The 23,933-nt window shown below is 41.0% G+C and overlaps 1 protein-coding gene across 2 annotated transcripts in view; it reads left to right on the top strand.

Annotated features, from left to right (window-relative positions):
* Positions 1–23,933, top strand: part of PXDN (peroxidasin) — a 102,364-nt gene that overhangs the window by 17,687 nt on the left and 60,744 nt on the right. For both annotated transcript variants that reach the window (XM_070732932.1, XM_070732933.1), the window contains exon 2: positions 21,370–21,441. In XM_070732932.1, the coding sequence (XP_070589033.1) occupies positions 21,370–21,441 (72 nt within the window). The remainder of the gene's footprint in view (positions 1–21,369; positions 21,442–23,933) is intronic.

Genomic DNA, 23,933 nt, shown 5'->3' with positions numbered 1-23,933 from the left:
TGCTTGGAAAAGTCCAGTGAAAAAGACAAAGATTATATTTTCAAATGGTTGTATTTTCAAATGGGTTTCCGAATACTTGAGGTACATAATCTAGTAAAAGTATGGATACAAGATTCTTGGAGGTTTCTGCTAATCTTGTTGCCTGTCTGCAGAATCCAGCGGTGATTACCCAAAATGTCAGAGAGGAGGAACAATGGAAGAAGATTATTCTCAGACTCCACAAGATAACTTTTCAGATTAATCTGGAGCTTTTGATATCAGGCAAAATTAACAGTAGGCGCAGAGGCAGAATGTTTCTGAGTGTGATTTTTCAAAGGATAAATAGTGGTCTTTTGCTCAGTATAAGACCTACTAGCTAGATTAGACAATGCTAGACTAACAAAGATTCTTGGTCTTGAGGTTAGTGAAAAATAAATAGTTGTGAGTAGATGTTCCTGACAGATGTTGGTGATTATAATTATTCATGGTTCATGGTATGTGTGCAAGAGAAACATGTTATGTTTTCATGCATGAGAGAGAGAAAAAATGTTACACTGATTAATGTATTCTCCCTTTGGTTTCCAATTTGAACATAGGAATGTGATTAACTCTACTTTGTTTGATTCTTTCGGGACTGCAATGCTTGACAACAATTTAAGCTTGGATGGTACTCAGCTTTATTTCACATATTCAGGGGCTAGAAATTACATTGATGTGGAAACTTTTCTTGGGGATATCCATTTCCAGATGATGTATACTTGGGTTAGATAAAATTTATTTTGGTCCTTGAGTTTTCTTTTCTCCATTAGCTAAGGGCATAAGTTGGTGATGGAGGGAACCAGATGAGGGAAACTTGTTTTGTGCCTGGAAAAATAACACAGCTGCCCAGGGTGGATAAAAATTGATTTTTATTTTTTTTATTTATTTATTTTAAAAAACATATTTTAAAAAATTAAAATAGATTTTTTTTTTAATTTAAAACAGATTTTTGACAGATTTATTTTAATAAAATGCTTTTGGAGTAAAAAAAATCTATAAAGACAGTTTTCTATTTAATAATTTAGTTCATTCAGCATGAAATGGATCTTAGTTATGTAGCATGAGGCTATATTCTGCAATATTGGACTATCAGTGAATCAACAATAGCAATAGCATTTAGATTATATACAGCCCTCTAAACAATTTACAGAATGGGCATATTGCCCCCAACAAATAAAGTCCTCCAAACTGAGTTTGATTTCTGTTCTCCATAGAGATTTATATGATCTTATTGGCAACAATATGGAAATGGTTTCTAATTGACTTCTTCTGACATATTTTTCAACTTTACAGGCGAGGGATTTAGCATTTCCTGGTAATGTTCCAAGTTGATCTAAGCTTATTTAATTTGATATCAACACAGCTAGGCTAGATGCTGTGATGAGTCCTCGGAGAGGGGTGGCATACAAATCCAATTAATAAATAATAAATAATAATCTCTACTGGAGTACAAACATATTTCTGTGCTTCCATGGTCCTTCTTTAATGTCTCTTTCATTATAATTTTAGGGACTTCTAGGAACAAGTACAGGTAGTCCTTACTTAACAACCTCAATTAAGACTGGCAACTTTGTCAGTACATGACACAACAGTTAAGTGAGATAACACAAAACAGCCTCATTTCTGCCATGGTCATTAAGTGAATAACTGTGGATTGTTGAGACATCATCACGGGAGTGCAGCTTGTGATTTTACTGTCTTCATTGACTATCCTTAGCAGAAATCATATGTGAAGCATGCAAATGACAAACATGTGAATATGGTCCACTGGAAAAGTTATAAATGCCTAATGGTTGGGAAGTCCTGAATCTCGATTACATGATCATAAGTGCGAGCAGTAGCTGCAAAGGTATTTTTTCAGCATCATTGTAACTTCAGATGGTTGCTAAATAGGCAGTTGTTAACTACAGCCATCTGTAACTGGGGTCTTCAATCTTGGCAACTTTAAGACTTGTAGTCAACTCCCAGAATTCCCCAGCCAGCTTTGCTGGCTGAGGAATTCTGAGAGTTGATGTCCACAAGTCTTAAAGTTGCCAAGGTTGGAGACCCCTGATCCATAATACACTTTTACATTTATGGACCCTTTAGAAATTACATCATTGGCTTGCTTAATAATTTAAAATTTATTTAATTTTCCCAGAATGTTAGTAGTGTTTAGTAGTAATATGAAAAATTTGAATTTTATAGTCATGTTCTTTGTTCATTATCCCATTGATGTTTTAGTATTGACCACTTATGGCAAAATGTGGAATACAGTATAAATGTTTTAAAGGAGCCAATTAAATCTTTTCCAAATTTACTGTACTGACAAACCTTTGTGCAATGTTTAGAAAAGAATGATTGAACAAATAAATAAATAGTTGTAGACTAGATCTAAACTCCTTTGGCATATGCTGATATGGTGATTTATACAGTAGAATAGAATAGAATTTTATTGGCCAAGTGTGATTGGATACACAAGGAAGTTGTGTTGGTACATATGCTCTCAGTGTACATAAAAGAAAAGATATGTTTGTCAAGAATCATATGTTACAACACTTAATGATAGTCCGGGCACATATAAGCAATCAAATCATATTAGGAACCAATCAATATAAATTGTAAACATGTAAGCAACAAAGTTACAGTCATGCAGTCATTTGTGGGAGGAGATGGGTGATGGGAATGATGAAGATTAATAGTAGTGCAGAGTTAGAAAATAGTTTGGCAGTGTTGAGGGAATTATTTGTTTAGCAAGATTGTTTTTTCCCAGATTTGGGGAAAAAACTGTTCTTGGGTCTAGTTGTTCTGGTGTGCAGTGCTCTATAGCGTCGCGTTGAGGATAGGAGTTGCAACAGTTTGTGCCAAGGATGTAAAGTTTCTATAAATATATTCACAGTCCTCTTTTTGACTCGTGCGGTATACAGGTCCTCAATGGAAGGCAGGTTGGTAGCAATTGTTCTAATTATCCTCTGAAGTCTGTATCTGTCTTGCTGGGTTGCAGAACCATTATGATTGTTCACCCTATTGTCCACGTTTCTCTTATGCACCAAATCTATGTTGCCTCAATTTTTATAGGCATATATTTATTTTTCTGCACCTGTGTCCTGTTTCCATAACAGTTAAAAAAGAGAGACTGTTGACAAGAATTACATTCTTTCCCCTTCCCCTGAGCATTTGGTGCATTGTTGCCCAGAATAATCTTTTATTTTTGTTAACTTTATTTTGTGAGATGTATGTGTGATCCAATAATGAATCACCTAGCCTATACAGCTTTTTTCTCACTTTTCTTAAAATTAAATTAGAATAAAATGAATTGAAGCATCAATACTACTGACAGAGGGAATATTTCTATGTAGAATTATTGTACTAGAAGAGCAGTTTACATTTACGTTATTGTAGGGAAATGTCGACAGCTGAAAAAGTCTTGCATATATTGGATATGTGGGAGAAGTTCCTTGTTATTGTTCCTTATTATTGTAAAGGGAAAATACCATATTTTTCAGAGTATAAGATGCACCGGAGTATTAGACGCACCATAGTTTTTAGGGACGAAAGTAAGGAAAAGAATCTGCCTACCAGGTATTCATCTGGCTAGTGTCCTTAGTCTGGTAAGATTCAGCATATTATTTTATCCCCTGGTTAGGGCTTTAAAAAACTTTATTTGGAGAGAGTAACAGTGAAAGAGCATGCAAGCCAGTAAGAACATCATTAGCACCTAGAAAGAAACATTTGGAGCAAGTTAGAGCAATGGAAAAAACCCTGGAAAGACTTAAGGCTTGGAAAACATTCTTTGCAGAGAGTAACAGTGAAAGAGCTTGCAAGCCGGTAAGAGCTGGGAACATTGTTAGCACTTGGTTAGGGCTGGAAAAAACTTATTTGGAGCAAGTTAGAGCAATGAAAAAACCCTGCAAAGACTTAGGGCTTGGAAAACATTCTTCGCAGAGAGAAACAAGAAAGAGCCTGCATGGTAAGAGCTGGGAAAATCGTTAGCAGCTAGTTATGGCTGGGGGGGGGGGGGGAAAGCTACATTCAGAATATAAGAAGCACCCAAATTATCAGCCTCTTTTAGGGAGGAAAAAGGTGCGTTTTATACTCCGAAAAATACTGTAACTGTAATCAGTGAGACAAAATAAGAGGAAGGACCCTTAGGAATAGGAATTTAAGGCACATAAGGATGCCAGGTCAGAACAGCTGACCTCTTAAAGCCCTAAAAATTCATCTCAGAAGAATTCCTAGATCCCATCCACAACCTTTTGTTTGTTAAATACTTCTTTTAAGTGTCTCCCAGAGTGCTTGTGGAACTACTGTGTTGTGATGCTTTGTAAATGTAGCTTGGAATTGGAGAAAATTATTCAGAACAGGAAAGCTAATAGAAGCAGGTGTAAGCTAAATTAACATTATATAAATTCTAGGTATATTTTAAGGATTTATTTGCTAAAAGAGTTCTAGATTAATTATGTTTCAAATAAAAGGTAAAGGCACTCTTGAGTCCAAGTCTGTTTCTGTTAATGACTGCATCTGTACTTTTCTAGCAGCATTGCAGAAGCGTTATATTATTGCCATTGTCTGCTATTGATTTTTGACTGGTATCCATTCGATAGCCTTGGAACACCTAGCCCAGGGGTGGGAAACAATGACCCTTTAATGACTTGTGGACTTCAACTCCCAGAATTCCTGAGCCATGATGGTCATAGTTCCCCACTTCTGATTTAGGCAATCTTCCATCCAACTATTAACCACCTCTGACTATTTAGTATTTGAGAGCAGCCCAGGTTGGCTAAGTGCTACCGTATTATATAGGCCTCCCTATTGAATTACTGTAGTTTTGTGTGAAGCCACAAAAACTCAAGTCCATAAATTTAATAATATTTCCATTTGCTGGAAAATTTAATATGTGAATAATCTGTGCAAACATTATGTGTAGTTTCTTGAATGTAGTACAGTAACATGTTAAAACAAACTTTTAGAAGGAATATATGAAATAAACTGAACACAGGCTTAGAAACCGGAGTTAGAACCCAACTAGGGTTAAGTTCATCTTTCTTGATGAATATACTGACTAATCAAAATTGCTTGCATTACGAATCAAAAGTAGTGCAATTCAAGGACTGAAGAAGTAGTTTAGCAAGGTTGGGCAGGTTACTTTAATGGGCAAAAAACTTGGATATATGTACTAGGCCTAGGAAAAAGGCAAAACCAAAGAGCTGAGCTGTTAGAATACTGGTTGAAATGTATAATTTTTCAGACCATCAGAAATGATTATATCTTTTTTAAATGCAGAATGCAAGTTCTATCGTTGGCAACGAAGCTATAAAGTTGGCAACGAAGCTATAAAGCTATCAAATAAAAGACAAAATTTGTAGCTCAAGGTCAGGGGTGGATTCCTCTTATCTGCTACTACTGGTGTGTTGCATGCACAGCATGAGGATTCTCGCGTATGCGTGCATGCTACATATATGTGCATGCACAGATCCCCAATGTGAATATGCTTCCGTGCATGCACAGGAAGCAAAAATACGCCAAAATCTTGCAAGGGGACATATGCATGCGTGAGATTTTGGTGATTTTTTTAGTTTCCGCGTATGCGCGGAAGCAAATAGTCACTGAAATCTTACACGTGTAAGTGTCCCATCATGAGATTTTGCTTCTGCTCATGTTCACCAAGCAAAAATACTAAAAATAAAAGAAAAAAGATGGTGGCGCCCAAAGCAGTCATGCGCACCGGAGCAGTCATGCGCAAATTGAAGAATCTGGCAGCTGCTATGGTGCATAGTCACCTACCGCACCAGTAGCAACCCATCACTGCTCAAGGTTGATCTGAGGGGTCCTTGGTGCTCTCTGAGCTTGTTTTGTTATCTTGCAGAAGTTTCATTACCCAAATTAGTGCTGGTAAGGAAATTACCAACACTGATGATACTTAGTTTGGGAATGAAATATCTGCAAGAAAACAAGCAAGCTCACAGGGCAACAAGGACCCCTCAAAGCTATCAAAATCTATGTATACACAACATTATACATTCATATTGGCACAGAACAATTTATGCTGACCAATGACTAAAATGAAGACCTGGCTTGACTTTTAACAAAAATAGAACATTCTAAGGTTTTATATTACTGGTATTTAAAATGTGTTTGTGTGTATGTGCATGCGTGTGTATATATGTATTAGAAACTGTAAATCTTGTTAACATTATTTAAAACTACTTTAACATATACTTTCAAAGTAGTTAGCCAAATCCAGCATTGTATTATTGACATCATGTAGTTATGCTGACTCGGTTGTATAACTTTCTTTGTCTGGTTTTACATGTAGTGTTCTGAGTCTTGTTTTTTACTATCCTGATGTCTGTTTTTCATTTCCTGCCTCAATGTCCTTGAATAAAAGAATAAGCATATATAAGCAAAGTAGATTTGCTGGGAGCTGGAGATCTTTTATCATTCACTGCAGAAACAGAGCAAAGATAGTGAGTACATTGGAAGGAGGAAAAAAAACCCTTTTCATGTTGACATTATTTTTAGTTGTTTTTTTTCTTTCCGTTAACTCCCACAAATGGCAGATTATTTAATCTTTCTCCCTAAGAAGGCTATACTGTAAGATACAATATCACTCTCTTTCTCTCTCTCTCTCTATATATATATAGAAAGACAGTAATATTGTATCTTACAGTATAGTCAGTATAGCCATTATATATCTATCAAATGTTTTTAGCTATATATATAGTGATATTGTATCTTACAGCAGGGGTCGACAAAGTTGTTCAGAATCTAGGAGCCAGCCAAAAAATTTAGGAGCCAGAATTTTTTTTAAGCAAACTTGGTTTTTTGCCGAGTCTCCACCTGACATCTCTCTTCCTCCCTTTCGCTCTATTTCTCTCTCCCTCCCTCTTTCTCTCTCTTCCTTCCTTTCTCTCTCCATCCCTCTTTCTTTCTCTCTTCCTTCCTTCCTCTCTTTCTGTCTCCTCCTTCCTCTCTCATCTCTTTCCTTCCTCTCCCTCCCTTTCTCTCTTTCCTTTCTCTCCCTTTCTGTCTATCCTTTCTATCTCTCACCCCTTCTCCCTCTTTCATTCCCTTTCTCTCCCTCCCTTTCTCTCTCATTCCTTTCTCTCCCTCTTTCCTTTCTATCTCTCTTTCTTTTTCTCCCTCCTTCATATCTTCTTTCTCTCCCCCTTCCTCCCTCTTTTCTTTCTCCCCCTCCCTTTCTCTTCCTTTTTCTCTATCCTTTCTACTTCTTACTCTTTCTTTCTCTCCCTCCTTCATTCAATTTTCTCTCCCTCCCTTTCTCTCCCTTTCTCTCTCTTTCCTTTCTCTCCCTCCCTTTCTCTTCCTTTTTCTCTATCCTTTCTACTTCTTACTCTTTCTTTCTCTCCCTCCTTCATTCAATTTTCTCTCCCGCCTCCCTCCCTCTTTCCTTTCTCCCCCTCTTTCTCTTCCTTTATCTCTATCCTTTCTACTTCTTACTCTTTCTTTCTCTCCCTCCTTCATTCAATTTTCTCTCCCTCCCTTTCTCTCCCTTTCTCTCTCTTTCCTTTCTCTCCCTCCCTTTCTCTTCCTTTTTCTCTATCCTTTCTACTTCTTACTCTTTCTTTCTCTCCCTCCTTCATTCAATTTTCTCTCCCGCCCTTCCTCCCTCTTTCCTTTCTCCCCCTCCCTTTCTCTTCCTTTTTCTCTATCCTTTCTGCTTCTTACTCTTTCTTTCTCTCCCTCCTTCATTCAATTTTCTCTCCCTCCCTTACTCTCTCTTTCCTTTCTCTCCCTCCCTTGTTCTCCCCTGGGGCTGCCTGTGCCTGCCCTGCACCACCCAACACGGACGGACAGCCCCCGGTCGTCGTTTTGTCACCCCCCACCCCCCCACGGAGGGAGATCAGGCTGGCGAGGGCGGTAGAACTACGTCACCAGCCACTGGAGGGAGATCGGGCTGGCGGGGGCGGCGAATCCACCTCCCCAGCCGCGCGGAGGGAAATCCGGTAGGCGGGCGGGTGGCCGCGGCTCCCTGCGCGCCCCTGGAAAAGCGTACAGGGAACGGTGCCCGGGGCCGCTTTAGCCGCCCCCCGCTCCCCCCGCCATCTCCCCGCGATTGCCTATGCCGCTGCAGCCGCGGCCCCCCCCGCTCCCACCGCCAGTGCCCTCCCGCCGGGCCCCAAAGGACACTTGCCGATGACGACAGGGAACCTTCAGCTGGGCGGGCGCTGCCGTGCCGGTGTTTCCGACCTCCCGGTTCCTGCTCGATGCCGCGGTTTCTGGCGCTCTCCTGCTGGGCCCCAAAGACGGAAGGCGGGAAAAAGGCGCGAAGAATGGAGCTCTCCTTCCTGCCTGCCTTCTTTGGGACCCAGCAGGAGAGCGCCAGAAACCGCGGCATCGGGCAGGAGCGGAGAGGTCAGAGGCACCGCAGCGCCCTGCCCAGGCGGCACACCGGTTGGGAAACGCTGACATACAGTACAGCAGGCAACATTTTCTAGGCGCCAGACAACATTTTCTAGGCGCCACTGGCGACCAGGCGCCTGGGTTTGTCGAACCTTGTCTTACAGTATAGCCTTCCTAGGGAAAAAGATTAAATAATCTGTATGTATGTGTATATATATACAGTATATATATGTATGTATATTTGTTTTCGTAGATTTTCACGGGTATGTGTATGTAGATTGTTCTGAGTTTGGGTTTTCCCCGTGTAATATTTTGCATGTCTATGCAACGTTTCGGTGAAATCACATTCACCATCATTTACAGCAGCACGAAGCTTACAACTTCAGCCTGATGATGGTGAATGTGATTTCACCGAAACGTCGCATAGACATGCAAAATATTACACGGGGCAAAACCCAAACTCAGAACAATCTACATATATGTATATGTATACACACACGCACACACACACACACATACACACACATATAGTTTGACAGAAAAAATATATAGAGAGTGGTCCCTTGACTTTTGTGGGGGATACTTTCCAAGACCACCTGCGAAAGTCAAATTTCCGTGAAGTAGAGACACTCCCTCCCTTCCTTCCTTCCTCCCCCTCCCTCCTCCATTCCTGATTTTACTTACCCCCAGAGCCTGCAGGGGCAATGGGGCGGCAAGCTGGGGGCTTTGCTGTGCTTGCTGCTGGCATCTTCCATGGTGGTGGTGGCAGCACTGGTGCTCATGGTTGGGGCAGGGGAAGAGGAAGCTCAAGGTAAGAGGGATCCAGCCAGGATTCCAGGCCGGTCAGCTGGGAGGTCGATCGGCTTAGGTGGGTGGGGGAAGAAGAGGTGGCGGCGGTGGGCGGCAGTAAGCGATGGCGGCAGAAAAAGAGGCAGTGTGGCCCCCTGACCCAACAATGCCCTCAGCTCCTCCCCCATCGGGTGAGTTAGGGTGGTCTTGTCAGCCCGCATGGCTCGGCTTCAAGTGGAGTGTACCAACACTCCGAAAATTAAAGGGGAGGGATCGGGAGGCTGGGGCAAAAGCGGAGGTTTTAAAATATAAATTTTAAATTTTAAAAATTAAAAAAATACCATGGGTTTAAAAAATAATAATAATTTATTTATTTATTGAAAACCCGTGGTATAGACTTTTCGCGAAAGTCGGACCTACAAAAGTCAAGGGACCACTGTATATATATTTTCTGTCAGATCACCCTGGTATATTGAAGGAACATCACAGTTCCTTTTTGCCTCTAGGCCCAACCCAGGGCTGTTTCAAGGCAGTTAATTTATTCATAGCCGACAAACTATATTCTGTATGTATCACATGTTTTTGCTGAATTTTTAAAATTAAGGGAGACTAGGATAGCACTATTTCGGCCTTGTTCTGGCCTCATCAGCTAGCCCTACCCTTACTGGGATTTAAAAATTCAGTGAAAACATGTGAAACACACATATACACACACACATATATATTTGTTTGTTTTTGCAGATTTTCACGGGTACAGGTATGAAGGTCTTGGCATATTCGAGTTTCTTCCCGTGTAAGTTTCAGAGATTTCTGGCAATGTTTGGACAAGGTCCCACTCATCATCTTCAGGCTGCTGTTTTTGTCCTTGTTCTAACCTTTGAAACATGCAGTGTTATTATTTTAGGATACTGTTTCAAATTTTTCCAGATAAAACTATTTGTGTGTTGGTTTATATGAGAGAGAGGGAGTGACAAATTGACATTTTTAATATAGGGGGGATTGGCATTTTTAAATAGAATATTTTGATTAAAAGATAGTGTCTTCTTTTTTGGTACGAAAAGCTAGGAATGTCAAAAATGCCCTTTCAGTGAAATTTGCAACCAATATCCTGACATCAGCTTTACAGTTGTTTGGCACAGTTTTAAGGCATTGAACACAAGCTATTTTAACTAATGAGTAACAAATCAAAGTAACCAAAGTAGTTAGAAATGTTAAAAGCATACTGTATTAAAGAATAATTCAGTAGCATGAAAATAGAGAATAATGAAAATATTAGCTGAATAACTATTTTTGAAATGAATTGCGGTTCTAATTCGTTCTGCCTTGTTATGAAGAATTAATTTGGGGACCTTGGAACAAATAAACATTTGGGGAAAGCGTATTTGTGTGCATGTGCAGATTTAATATTTGTTAAATTTATAGTGGGAGGAAGTTTGTTGAAGGGATATCGTCAGTCTTGATATTTGAAATAAGTGCCTCTGCTTTATACACAGTGCCTGGTTAGCAGGAGTGTTTACATGCCTGCTTCACAGTTATGCAAAGCAGTTTCCAGCAGCAAACAATTTTCTCAAAAGATTGGCTAAGTAAATGACTTCTATGCAGGTGGTCGTTAAATTACAACCACAGTTGACCCCAACATTTCTGTTGTTAAGGGAAACATTTGTTAAATGAGCTTTGCCCTATTTTACGACTTTTCTTACCACAATTGTTAAGTGAATCACTGTAGTTGATAAGTTAGTAATCCTGTTGTTAAGCGAATCTGGTTTCCCCAGAGAGTTTGTTTCTCAGAAGGTCGCAGAATTGTATCATGTGACCTTGGGACACTGCAACTGTCATAACTATGACTCAATTGCCAAACTTCTGAATTTTGATCACATGAACATAGAGATGATACAAAGGTTGTAACTGAAAATGTGAAAATATGAAAACTCACATTTTTCAGTGCCATTGTAATTTTGAACGGTCACTAAATGAAGTGTTGTAAGTTGTAAGGACAATCTGTATTTGACTTCCCAGACTTCTGAGTGGAATATGTGTTCCTAGTCTCTGTGTAAAATGTTGTTGTTCTGTTCTGATAACTGATAATCGTTGAAGTATCCTTAATTAAATGCAGTGGAAAGCAGTGGTGGGTTGCAGCTGGTTAGGATCAGTTCATGTCAACCAGTGGCGGAAATTTGTCCCTGCTCACCAAATCGGCAGCGATGGTCGGATGGCCAGGCCCCTGAACTGGTCCTCCGGTAAATGAAACCCTGCTGGAAAGTCAAGATTTGATTAATCTTCTATTACATATTATTTCGAAATTTTGGAGTTTGCTGTCAGGAATCCCCAGAGCTGTGAACTCAAGAGTACACCATGGGAAAGAATTAAGGGACAGTCAGTCCTGACAGGTTGGTTGCCTGTTGTGAAGTAGGATTGCAAAGACAGAGACAAAAGAAGCACATGTATCAATTGGGTTTGTCAACTTTTATGATTTAGCACCTCATATCTTATTATAATGTAAGAATGTGGTACTATGTCTTATGATCAAAATATTTATTACAGCATGTTCTGTCGGGCTCTCTGGTAGAATCCTCCCAAAAATTCACAGGTACAAATTTCAGACACACACACGTTTGAAAATTCAAAACAATGTTCTTTATAATGAAAATTCACTTAAACTAAGCCCTCTTTTGGTATAGCAAAGAGCACTCGTCTCCAACCAAACTGGTAATTTGTACAAGTCCCTTATCAGTTCTGTGATACTTAGCTTGCAGCTGTGAGACAATTCACAGTCCTTCTTCTTTCACAAAGTGAAACACACTTTGCTCGGGTTTAGTTTCAAAGCAGGGAAAAATCAGCACACAAAAGGTCAAAGTCAGTAAAGCAGTCACGAAACACAACGATCAGATATTCCTCCACAATGGCCAAACCCACAGGCTGCTCTTTATAGCAGCCTCACTAATTACCACAGCCCCACCCAACCACAGGTGGCCTCATTTTCTTTGATAATAATCTCTCAGTTGTTGTTGCCTATGCATCGCTCTCCTCATGCGTGGCTGTATCATTAACTCTTGTTCTGAATCCAAGGAGGAGCTAGATGATTGATCTCCTTCCGAGCTGTCTGCCACACTCTCCTCCTCTCTGTCACTCATGTCTTCTTGGTCAGAGGAGCCTTCATCAGCAGATTCCACTGGGGGCAAAACAGGCCTGCAGCATATGGATGTCTCCCCCACATCCACAGTCCTTGGGGCAGGAGCTGGGCCAGAGCTAACCACAACACAGCATAATCCCTATTGACCTCCATCTCCTTCATTTCACCATTAAATACATCATCACCATCATCATCACCATCATCATCATTATCATCCTCATCCTCATATGAATCTTTATTCAGCCACAGACCAGCAAACACCATTATGCTGTGCTGGAAGCAATGATAGTACTGTATGTGATGCTAGAGCTTTGTTCAAGAACTACTGCTGGGTTTCTCTTCTCATTGACTCAGTCCTCCTTGCCCTGATACCACATTTTTGACAGGAAGCAAGAGAAATAGCTTTAGATGGTATAGCATTAAGAATAAAAGAGAAGGGAAAACAGATGGCTTTTAAAAATTATTCTGAAGTAAGAAGTAGGAATTGCAAACCTAGTCTTAGCTCTTTTGTATCTTGCAACTGGGAGGGGAAACCTTTCAGTCTGGTGACATATAACAGACGTAACTGGGTACAAACTCCATGGAACCTTACCTAATTTGGACAACTTGCAGATTTCAACTCTTAATATCCTTAACAAGGATCATGTTATCTGGTGAATTCTGGAAGATGAAGTCATACATCAGGAAGGCACCAGCTTGAGGAGGACTGCTCTAATTCAGCCATAGCAACTATTTCCTGCAGAGAGAAATGGAATTAGGCATTAGAGCTTCCATATGCTTCAGATTCAAAGGAAAACAATTGGAGTAATATCTGTCAGCAGCTTCTTTAAACAGCTGTTGATTTTTCTGGGACCACACAAGTGCCTTCTATGACTGTAGCACAGAGGTGTGGGAGAAGTGGACGAATTGGTTAAAGGAGTTGCCCGTATACTTCCCAAAGCATTTTTTCCCCTTTAACTTAAAAGTACAGTGATCCCTCGAGTTTCGCGACCTCGATCTTCGCGAAACGCTATATCGCGATTTTTTAAAAAATATTAATTAAAAAAACCCCCACTTCCGCGTTTGGCTTCAGGAGTCACTGGGAAGCGGCATGGCTGTTTTAAAAGGTTGCAGCCAGCCTGGGGGGCTTCCCAGCACCCCCCCGAACCCCCAACCTGGGTTCGGTGGGGTGCTGGGAAGCCCCCCAGGCCGGCTGCGACCTTTTAAAACAGCCGCGCCGCTTCCCAGCTGAGTCCTGAAGCCAAACGCCAAAGGCGAACTTCCGCGTTTGGCTTCAGGACTCAGCTGGGAAGCGGCGCGGCTGTTTTAAAAGGTTGCAACCGGCCTGTGGGGCTTCCCAGCACCCCCCCGAACTCCCAACCTGGGTCTTCCCGGCCGCCCATGCAAAGGGGAAACCCCGGCTCCTCGCTGATGCCCGCCGCTCGCCCGCCAGCCAGCAAGAGGGGGAAGACCCAGGGAAGGTTCCTTCGGCCGCCCAGCAGCTGATCTGCTCGGTAGTGCAGCAGCAGCGAGGAGCCGAATCGGGGTTTCCCCTTTGCGTGGGCGGCGGGGAACGCAAACTCCACCATCTACGCATGCGCGGCCATAGAAAAAAAAGGGCGCGCCTGCGCAGATGGTGTTTTTACTTCCGCAACCCTACATCGCAAAAAATAGATTATCGCGAGGGGTCTTGGAACGGAACCCTTGCGATAATAGAGGGATCACTGTACTCCACAGTGCTATTTTGCAGTCAGGCAAACATGCTGAGCTGAATATATTTCTGACGTATCTTGGAGAGGCGTCACACATTAGTAAAGCATACACCTCTGACACAGAGGGTCTGAAGTTGAATCCCTGGCATCTTCAGGCAGGGCTGAAGGAACTGCTACCTGTAACCATACCTTGCTACAGGTAGTTACTATATCTTTCAAATAGAAACATAGAAACATAGAAGACTGACAGCAGAAAAAGACCTCATGGTCCATCTAGTCTGCCCTTATACTATTTCCTGTATTTTATCTTACAATTTTATCCCAGGCATGTTTAAATTCAGTTACTGTGGATTTACCAACTACGTCTGCTGGAAGTTTGTTCCAAGGATCTACTACTCTTTCAGTAAAATAATATTTTCTCACGTTGCTTTTGATCTTTCCCCCAACTAACTTCAGATTGTGTCCCCTTGTTCTTGTGTTCACTTTCCTATTAAAAACACTTCCCTCCTGAACCCTATTTAACCCTTTAACATATTTAAATGTTTCGATCATGTCCCCCCTTTTCCTTCTGTCCTCCAGACTATACAGATTGAGTTCATTAAGTCTTTCCTAATACGTTTTATGCTTAAGACCTTCCACCATTCTTGTAGCCCGTCTTTGGACCCGTTCAATTTTGTCAATATCTTTTTGTAGGTGAGGATGAAAATCTGTCTTTGTGTGGGTTTATGCCTTCTTAGTGTTCTTAGTATGCACGTGGTAATTTTCTGCCTTGCTATGTTCTCCAGGTATGCTGCTCCACTGTCGCAGGGCATTCTGCCCAGCTTAGAAAGTTTCCGAGGGTTTTGTCCACGTGCTGCAATTTATTTTGATTTAAAGCAGGAAGAGAAGCAAGAGGCTGTACAGTACTGTATTGCAAGATTCCAGCCTTCTGTAAAATTTCTATGTGCAAGATTAAATTGATGTAGAAATGGCGTTCCTCTGGGGATAAAGATAAAAGCGTTGTTTCTTTTCCCTGGTAATACAGTATAAACCTGGTTTTTTTTTAAGGATGAAGTTTGAGAGATTTATTCATTGACTATTCTCCATAATGATGGAGATAACATCCAGGAATGGATAACTGTCTGCTAGCTGATTGGACTGAGTTTGCAAGTTGTGATGACACCCACCCCCTCCCCGCTTGCTTTCCCAGCTTTAGACTCAGTCTCAGCTAGGACAGGTGGGTTTTATAGTTGTTTCTCCATTTCTGGATTCTTCCACCAAACAAAGGGAATTAGCAATTTGAATCCAGCCAGCTCCTGGTCTCAGATGGTAGAGCCACTGGCAAGATACCAACAAGAGATTTTAGCTCAATCCCTTTGGGGGCCGCATGGTGGTGATTCAGGTTGCCTGGAGGCAACACTGACAGGCAGTGCACACGAGCCTTGATCTGCATCCCTGACCTAGGGCTTGGGGAAAAGCTGGCCCGAGTGCTGCTTTATGTGCTGTTTGATTCTGTTGGAGCCAAGGGGGCAAACAGCAGTCAGGTGAGTCAGGGACCATTAGAAAGGGCTCCCTGTGGCCGAATTCCCCTAACATCAAACCCTCAGCCCCGACTATCTCCAGAGGCATTCCAAGCCCTGCCCAGTTCATAGGCGTGCTCACTAGCATGAGGCATTTAATACATTTTAAGCAGCAGGGACCAAGGCGAATGAGTGTGCTTGGAGAGAGATCAAAGATGGCAGCTGTATTTGGGAAACCTGCAACTCTCTTCCCAGGACATTGGTGACACTGTAAGGTCCTCAAGACCGAGACTTGCAGGGAAGAGGACCACAGCAAAGCTCCACGAGAGGCTAAGGGGCTCCAGAGAGCCATTGAGCACGAGGTTACCAATGCTCAAAGAGAGGCTGACTAGCAGAGAACAAACTGCAAGCAGTAGAGCTGGCCTGTTCCCGCCCTTTTGCCTTGCAGCCTGGGATTCCTGAAAGCCTGGGAACTGCCTGGAATTTCTGAAAGCCTGCAGACACAAGCATAGGCTCCAGATGGCACTGGAGAACAGCTATCCACTTCTGCCTCTAATGTGCCCAGCAACAGTGAGTTTTATTTCAGTTCACTACCAGAGCCACTTTCTGCAGGGACTGCCTGGGAGCAGCCTTTAAGGCAAAATGTTTCCTCCATTGAGGCAACTTTTACCCCAATGGCATTAATAGCTAGCAGAAGTCCATAAACTCATAAATTAAGTCTAAGCAATTAGTCCTGGATATTTCAAGAAGCTTACAAGGGTTGGCAAAATGCCTAGAAAAAAAAAGTCAAAACAGATAAGCTGAGCAGACGTTTTCAGACCACAGAGACACTGGAATAAACAAACATTTCCTGCAGAGTTTTTGCTCTCATGATCCCTTAAGTAGGCTAGGAGAGTGGCCAATTAGCCCCAAGCCTTACTCCTGAGGAGACCTCCTTCTGAGGAACCATTCCTGGCTTTTGGCAGCTCTGCACGCCTGTGTAATAAGAAGAGGAGGGGCCTCTTTCTCATCACTGATGTGAGGTGCTGGGGGTTCCAAAGGCCCTGGCTGAACCTCTGCCACTGACACCGAGTCTTTGTCAGCCTCCTCTCTGTCTGACTCAGTTGCACATGTCACTGGTGCACCATCACATTGGCTTCTTCTCGGATGGGACCTGCTACCAGCTGCATGGGTTGCTGGCGCACCACAACAGGCTGATCTCCTGGCACTTGAGCAGAACACTCTGAGAGGGGACAGTCTTTCCTCCAGGGTGATCAGGATGATCCAGGTCTCTAGGAGGCCTTGACTAACCAGTTTTACAATGCCACATGGAAGACTTACTTCAGTTGATGCGCCAAAGTGAAACTGATTCCTACGGATGTTTCCATTACCTAGGTCCTGGAGTTCCTCCAGGAAGGACTGGATAATGGGCTATCTCCCAATACCATCAGGGGACAGGAGGCAGCCCTGCCCTCAGTATCGGCGTGTGGAATACTGGACTCTCTTGCCCAACATCCCACGGTCATCAGGATCATCAGGGGAGTGACCAACCTGAGTTCCCCAGTGATGCACAAGTACCCTACATGGGACTTATCCAAGGTGTTGAACTCTCTTACTGGGTCCCCCTTTGAACCATTGAGAGGAACTAGCCTATGCTTTCTTACATTGACGGTAGCCTTTCTGATGACCATTACATTGGCCCGGCAAGTGTCGTAGTTAGAGGCCCTATGTGTAAGGAAGGGCCTTTGTGTGTTCCATTTAGATAGGGTGGTTCTGAGATTGGCCCCCTCTTTTGTCCCCAATGGTGGGACAGTGGATTAGGGTGTATATTACCAAGTTCCAGGCCCTTCTGTTGCTGCAGAAATTACTACCCATTCTACTAGGAGTGTGGCCATGACTGCAGCGTGGGCAACACAAGTCTCTATAGAGGAAATCTGTCATGCAGCAACCTGGGCCTCTCCATCCTTTTTCATCTGCCACTATATACTGGACATGTTCACCTCAGCTGAGGTCGCATTTAGCAGGCAGGTTCTTCAGAAGGTACAAGAGCAGCAAGGAATTTCAGACTGGGTGGCTGCCCATTGTAAGGACAACCAGCTTTGGTATGTCCTGTTCCTGGATGCTAGCTCTACCACTATGGAGAAGGGGTGTTGGTCTTCCTGATACACTCCTTCTCGTTGGGTTGAGATAACATCCAGGCTCACCCTGTATACAGTGGTCCTTGATTTATAAATGGGCACTGATTCCAGAACAACCTTTCAGTTTGCCACTAAGCTTTCATCAAAAGCTGGGGAAGCAAGCTGAGGAGGTGTGTCATCACAACTTCCAGGCTCAGTCCATTCAGGTAGCAGATGATGTTAACCCATTTCTGGATGCCATCTCCACCCAATAAAAAGGAGCGTATTCTTCCAAATAGGGTTTGAATCTAACTATAGTTTTATGAAACTAATATGGGAAATGAAGAAGGTTAAAGAGGCAAGAGATTTTGTTTGTAACCACAGTATAGTGTAGATCAGGTGGGTCAAACTCACATCGTCATGGTGGCATCATGTGACATATTGGGGCTTCCCTCCCACTTCACATGGGCATGGCCAGCACGTGATACATCTGGTCCATGGACCTGGAGTTTGACAGCCCTGGTGTAGATTAAATTAGCCTTTCTCAACAAATCTTGTTAATGTGATAGTAGATTGGATAGATATCAAGAGCCTATATTTAAAATGCCTTAATTACCTTTATTTAATTTCAGTTATGTACAGAGATTTTGCTTTTTTTTTCTTTTGAAGGAAGCTTTGTTCATGCTACTGTGACTCTTGAAAAAAGTATCCTGGATTCAGTCCACTTTAAAGTAATAAATGTTATAAGAGTTGGTCTTAAAATTTACTCTCAGTAAAGTTAGTAAATTATTCTGAATTGCTTTTGTTCTGACCTGCCAGGAATAGAAGAATAACTAAAACAAGTGATTCTATATCATGCCTGAAACTTGGCATAAGCTTGGAGAAAAGTTTGTCCCCCAGGCATTTTCTTTATTGGAAGAACAAAGAATATTTGGGAGGGGGGGGATAAGAACCTTGATTTATTCATTTCCAAGATTTGGAGATACCATTATCTGGAAAATATGTTGGTGTATTCCAGCTATTATTGCCAAAAGCAACACGTGTTTATTGGTATTTATTGTTACTCTTACACTGATAGAAATATGTAAAAATTTCATGTATAATGAAAAAAGGTGATGGAAAATATGGTTGTGATGCAGCACAAGAGAGCCCAGGATGAAACAGATTACTTGGAACTCTTTCAGTTGGCTTTCAAACCAAGTTATGGGAAAAAAACATCTTTGGTAGATAAACTCTGGGAAGAGTGCGATGGGGGTAATGCATCCTTCTTAACCCTTACTGACCTCTTGGTAGTTTTTGATATCATTGACTATTATATCTGTTGGGACCAACTATAAGATTTGGGACTGGGTGGCCAGTTTTGTGCTGGTTTGGTTCCTTTCTCCAAGGCTGGTCCCAATTGGTGGTGTTAGGGAGTGAGACGTCCACCCCATGACTGCTGTTTATACCACAGGACTCAGTACTTTCTCATTTTGTTCCTTTTTAATATATTACATAAAGTCACTAGGTGAGATCATCTGACAACACAGAGTGAGGTGTCATCAATATATTGTTGATACTCAACTCTGCATCTCCATCCCAGGTGATTCAAGCGTTGCTGTGGCTGCCTTTTTGCTGTGCCTGAAGGCGCTCTCTCTCTCTCTCTCTCTCTCTCTCTCTCTCTCTCTCTCTCTCTGTGATTGGATAGGGGACAACAGACTTCAGATGAAGTAGCTGTGGAAGCTACTGGGAAGATGGAGTAGCTGTGGATCCATGGAGTTTATCACCTTTGGTCTTGGATGGGGTTCACTACCCCAGACAGGCTCTATGACAACCATATCCGTATTCCAGGCAAACCTGGGCAAAGGTCCCCCTGGTCAAAGCCAAGAAATGGTAATCAAGGCTCAGCTGTGGATCCAGGAGGACACTAAGTTGCGGATCTTGTCTGAGTCAAAGTGCCCCCCCCCCCTCAGGATGGATGGAATGGACAGATGGAATAGTCTTTTGGAGGAAATGCCCAAAGCCACTTGGTCTTGTGTGGGTTGAGTTTGAGTCTGTTGGCTCCCATCCAGACCCTTACAGCTTCCAGGCACTGGCACATCAAATCAATCGCTTCACTGAATTGGCATGGGGTGGAGATGTATAACAGGGTATCATCAGCGTACTGATGATACCTCACCCCATGTCATCGAATGATCTCACCCAGATTGCTTTCATGACCTATTCAAGGTATTGGTTATAAACCCTTTGTGCCAATGGGCCAGGTAATTTGAGGAATGGTCTTGTCCTGTGGGTTTGGCCCATTCCATCCAGTCAAGGAATAGAGTTATTGGGGTTGAAGAGAAGAGCTTTGTCCTGCCCTCTGCAACATCTTTCAGTCAGAGGTGAGAGTTATTTCAAACCTTTTGGGGCTCAGATGATTCTAGAGGGGTATTGTTGAGTAAGAGAGAAAAATTCATTCCCTTACCGTGATTTTGTTTTTCAACCTTTATCTTAATGGTTAATTTTAATGCTTTTATTTGTTATTTGTTTATGTTTTTATGCCATTGTAAGCTGTCCAGAGTAACTTTGGATAGTAAGACCGGGGGAAGTGGCATATAAATTTTGTAAATAATTACATGTAATTCTTAACTTTGTTTCTCCCAATCTTTGTTTTGCTCTATTTACCTAAAAACCACATTGTTTTCCATCTACCAAGAGATGATTGCTTTCAGCCAGATATGTGTGAAATAACTCCTTTTAAAACATATTGAGAAGCATATGTATACAACTCACATTTTAGAATCCCAGGTTCACTATATTCAAGTGTATTTATGTGTTTAGGTAGGAAAATATTAATGGAACTCTTTGCAAGGTATATACCAGTGATGGCGAACCTACGACACGAGTGCCACAGGTGGCATGCGGAGTCATATCTGCTGACATGTGAGCCGTTGGAGCTCAGCTCCAACGTGCATGTGTGTGCTGGCCAGTTGATTTTTGGCTCACACAGAGGCTCCGGGAGGGAGGTTTTGGCTTCCAAAGAACTTCCAGGGGGATGGGGGAGGGCATTTTTACTCTCTCCCGGCTCCAGGGAAGCCTTTGGAGCCTGAAGAGGGAGAAACATGAGCCCACTGGGCCCACTAGAAGTTGGGAAACAGGCTGTTTCCGGCTTCTAGAGGGCCTTGGGGGGGGGAAGCATTTTTTGCCCTTCCCAGGCATTGAATTATGGAAAAGACCAACATCTTAGCTGTGCAAATTTTTGCAAGCCATACGGATTTAGGAATAGATGAAAGACCACACAGAGCCTGGAAAACTGGGTGTTCAAAAAGCTGTATAATCCCATCCGAGGCGGGTTGCATTCCAATTGTCTAATCTATCAATTGTCAATCAGGAATACTTTTGTGATCTTTGCACTGTTTCTCTCAATTACATTGCTTTAGACTGGAGTATTAAAAAAATAGATGAAAAAGAGATGTAGAATTAGGTGTCATTAGATGGTAAACAAACTCTAAGGCTCCATTTATTTCCCTGCCCCCCCAACAATGTATATGTTAAATAGTCTATGCATGATAGAAACCCCTTCAATGGGTTGGCACCAAGAACCACAAAAAACATTGGACTTCCCTCGGAACAGGGCATATGGAAGAAAAAATAGAATAATCTGGAATTCCAGATAATTTTTTTTTTTGATACCACATCCTCCCCTTTTGGAGGGGGGCTTTAATTAGAGAGAAATGCCATTGAGAAGTTATTACCCAATGTTTATTTTCAACTTGTTGAAATATTAACCATAAAAGATATGACAGTAATCAAGATTTTTTTTTCTCTCTCTTCCCTAACAGAGATCTTCGGTTCAATCGAATTAAAGAAATCCAGCTTGGTGCATTCAGAAGGCTTAAAAATTTGAACACATTGTAAGTTTTATCCCCATTACAACTTTTTTTTTCTAAACTGTTAACCATTTTTATTTGTATCTCCGTTGTATTTTGTCTCATTGAGACTAGTAACACTTGTTTCACTGTACATTCCTTGTGTGGATTTCTGACTAGAGTTTTAAAGATTTTAAATTTAGTCAGTGTTTTGTGGAAACCACATGAAAGAACATAACGAATCTAGCCATCTGTAATTTTTGTTGACTTCCAAATACATTTATCTAATATGAAATCATGTTAAAGAATTGACAGCCACTGGTCCACCAACAGATATGGTAGGGATACACCATAATCTATCCATCTCTTGGCACTTTTACGTAAACCAAAACTTGCAATATATTTTTGAATTTTTGAAAATATTAATGGAATGTTTCCACATAGGCCTTTCTAAAGATGGCAGAAATAGTTTATATTCTCATTCCTATTGTTAGTTCCATAAAGGTTTATCAGAACTTGCTCATGTAATTCATAGTACAGGTAATCCTCAACTTCCAAAGTTCATTTAGTGACTGTTTGAAGTTACAATGACACTGAAAAAAGTGATTTATGACCATTTTTCACACTTTTTTTTAAATAAGTTTTTTAATTAAATTTTATCACAAAAAACAAACAAAAAAACTTAAAGAAAAAGTGCCCAACACCAATAACCCCTCCACCATTTAGGGGGTTCAGTTATTTACAGTAAATTTCAATTTCTTCCTTAGCTCCGGTTTACATTTCTTTACATACAAAGAGTGATTGGAGTTTATTTTTCACATTGTCGTCATGTATTCTACGTAAGATAAAATCTTTCACCTTATTCCATCGTGCCATCAGCTTCTCCAATTTATTTTCATCACAGTTAATTAATCTTAATTCCGTAATTTCGAAATGAATGTGGTCCACCATGTACCAGTACCAATTCTGGATTGTCCATTTATTGCTGTCCTTCCACCCTAATACCACTACTGCTTGTGCACTTTCCAAAGCTGCTGTTTTGATTTCTCTAAATTCTCGTAATTCCCCATGTTTAACTAGTGTTGCTAATTCTTTCGTGATTATCCAATTAATGTTTAGCATATTGTTAATTTCATTCTGTACTTCCTTCCAAAATTTTTGAACTTCAACACATTCCCAGAGCATATGCATAAAAACTCCTTTTATTTGGCAACCATGCCAACAGTTTCCTTTTCCTTTCCTCTGGAAGTGTGCTAGTTTTACTGGCGTGAAGTACCATTTATGTAAATTTTTCCTTCTCATCTCTCTAATTCTTGTGTTCTTTATCTTATATATATTTTCTACTACTTCTTCCATCTCGTTTTTATTGATCTGTAATTCGTTTTGCCAGTATCTTGTTAGGCCTTTGATCACTTCCTCTTCCACTTGTAATAACATACTATAAATCTTACTAGCCTGTCCTTTTGAATTGTTAATCTTTTCTTTCAGTATTTTCTCTAGACAGTTTTCTTCTCTCAAAAATGCTTCTTTAATCTCAGTTTTATTCAAATATTTGCATATTGCATTAATCTGCAACCATTTTTGTTGGCCCAACCACCATTCGAGGCAAGTTCTGTTAACTCTTCCATCTGTTTCATATAATTGTTCTATTCTCATTATGCCTTTATCATTTAATTCCTTTATAACTCTATCTAGATTAACGTCATTATTTATGTTCAAAACATGCAATGTTGATAGTTTTGAGTTCCTATTTGCTAATTTCCCTTGCCATTTTGACCAAATATCTACAGCTGCTTTCAAAGGATCGGCTAATCTATTAATTTCTATTTTACTCCATTTTTTAAATAAAATCTCTGTTTTTGACATTGTTAATCTCCTTTTCAAGTTTCACCCACTTCTTTTCTGTCAATAATTGTAATTCCATTAGTCTTTCTATTTGAAATGCATCTCTATATAATTCTAAATTTGGGTACCCCCATCCTCCATCTTTTTCTCTGGCAATCAGCCATCGTTTCCTTGTTTTAGGTTTTTTATTTCCTTCAATCCAATAGTTCATTTTAGTGTCCCATTCCCTTAGTTTTACTCCTGGGAAGGTACCTGGTAAAACTTGGAATAAGTACATCATTTTTGGAATAATCATCATTTTAAGAGCTCTTATTTTGGCCATTTTTCTCAAACTTTTATCTTTCCACTTTTTAATTTGCTTTTGCATTTTTTCCCATATTAAATTATAATTTGCCTCAGCAATTTTGTTTGGGTTTTTAAATAACCAAATTCCTAAATATTTCATTTTTTTACATCCTAATTTCAATCCTGAGATTTTTCGTATCTCAATTTGCTCTTTGGGACCTGTATTCAAACAGAATATTTCTGATTTCTCAATATTAATTGAAAGACCTGATTGGTCTTTAAATTCCTGAAGTACCACCATTAATTTTTGCATCATTTCAATGGGGGTTTTAGACAATATTATGGCATCGTCTGCAAAGAGATTTAATTTCAATTCAAGTTTCCCAATTCGGTAACCCTTCCAATCC

Source organism: Erythrolamprus reginae, chromosome 1 (genome assembly GCF_031021105.1).
Source record: "Erythrolamprus reginae isolate rEryReg1 chromosome 1, rEryReg1.hap1, whole genome shotgun sequence".
In the NCBI taxonomy this organism is placed as follows: Eukaryota; Metazoa; Chordata; class Lepidosauria; order Squamata; family Dipsadidae; genus Erythrolamprus; species Erythrolamprus reginae.
Note: the sequence above shows the minus strand (reverse complement) of the source record. Positions and strands in the feature narration are given on the sequence as shown.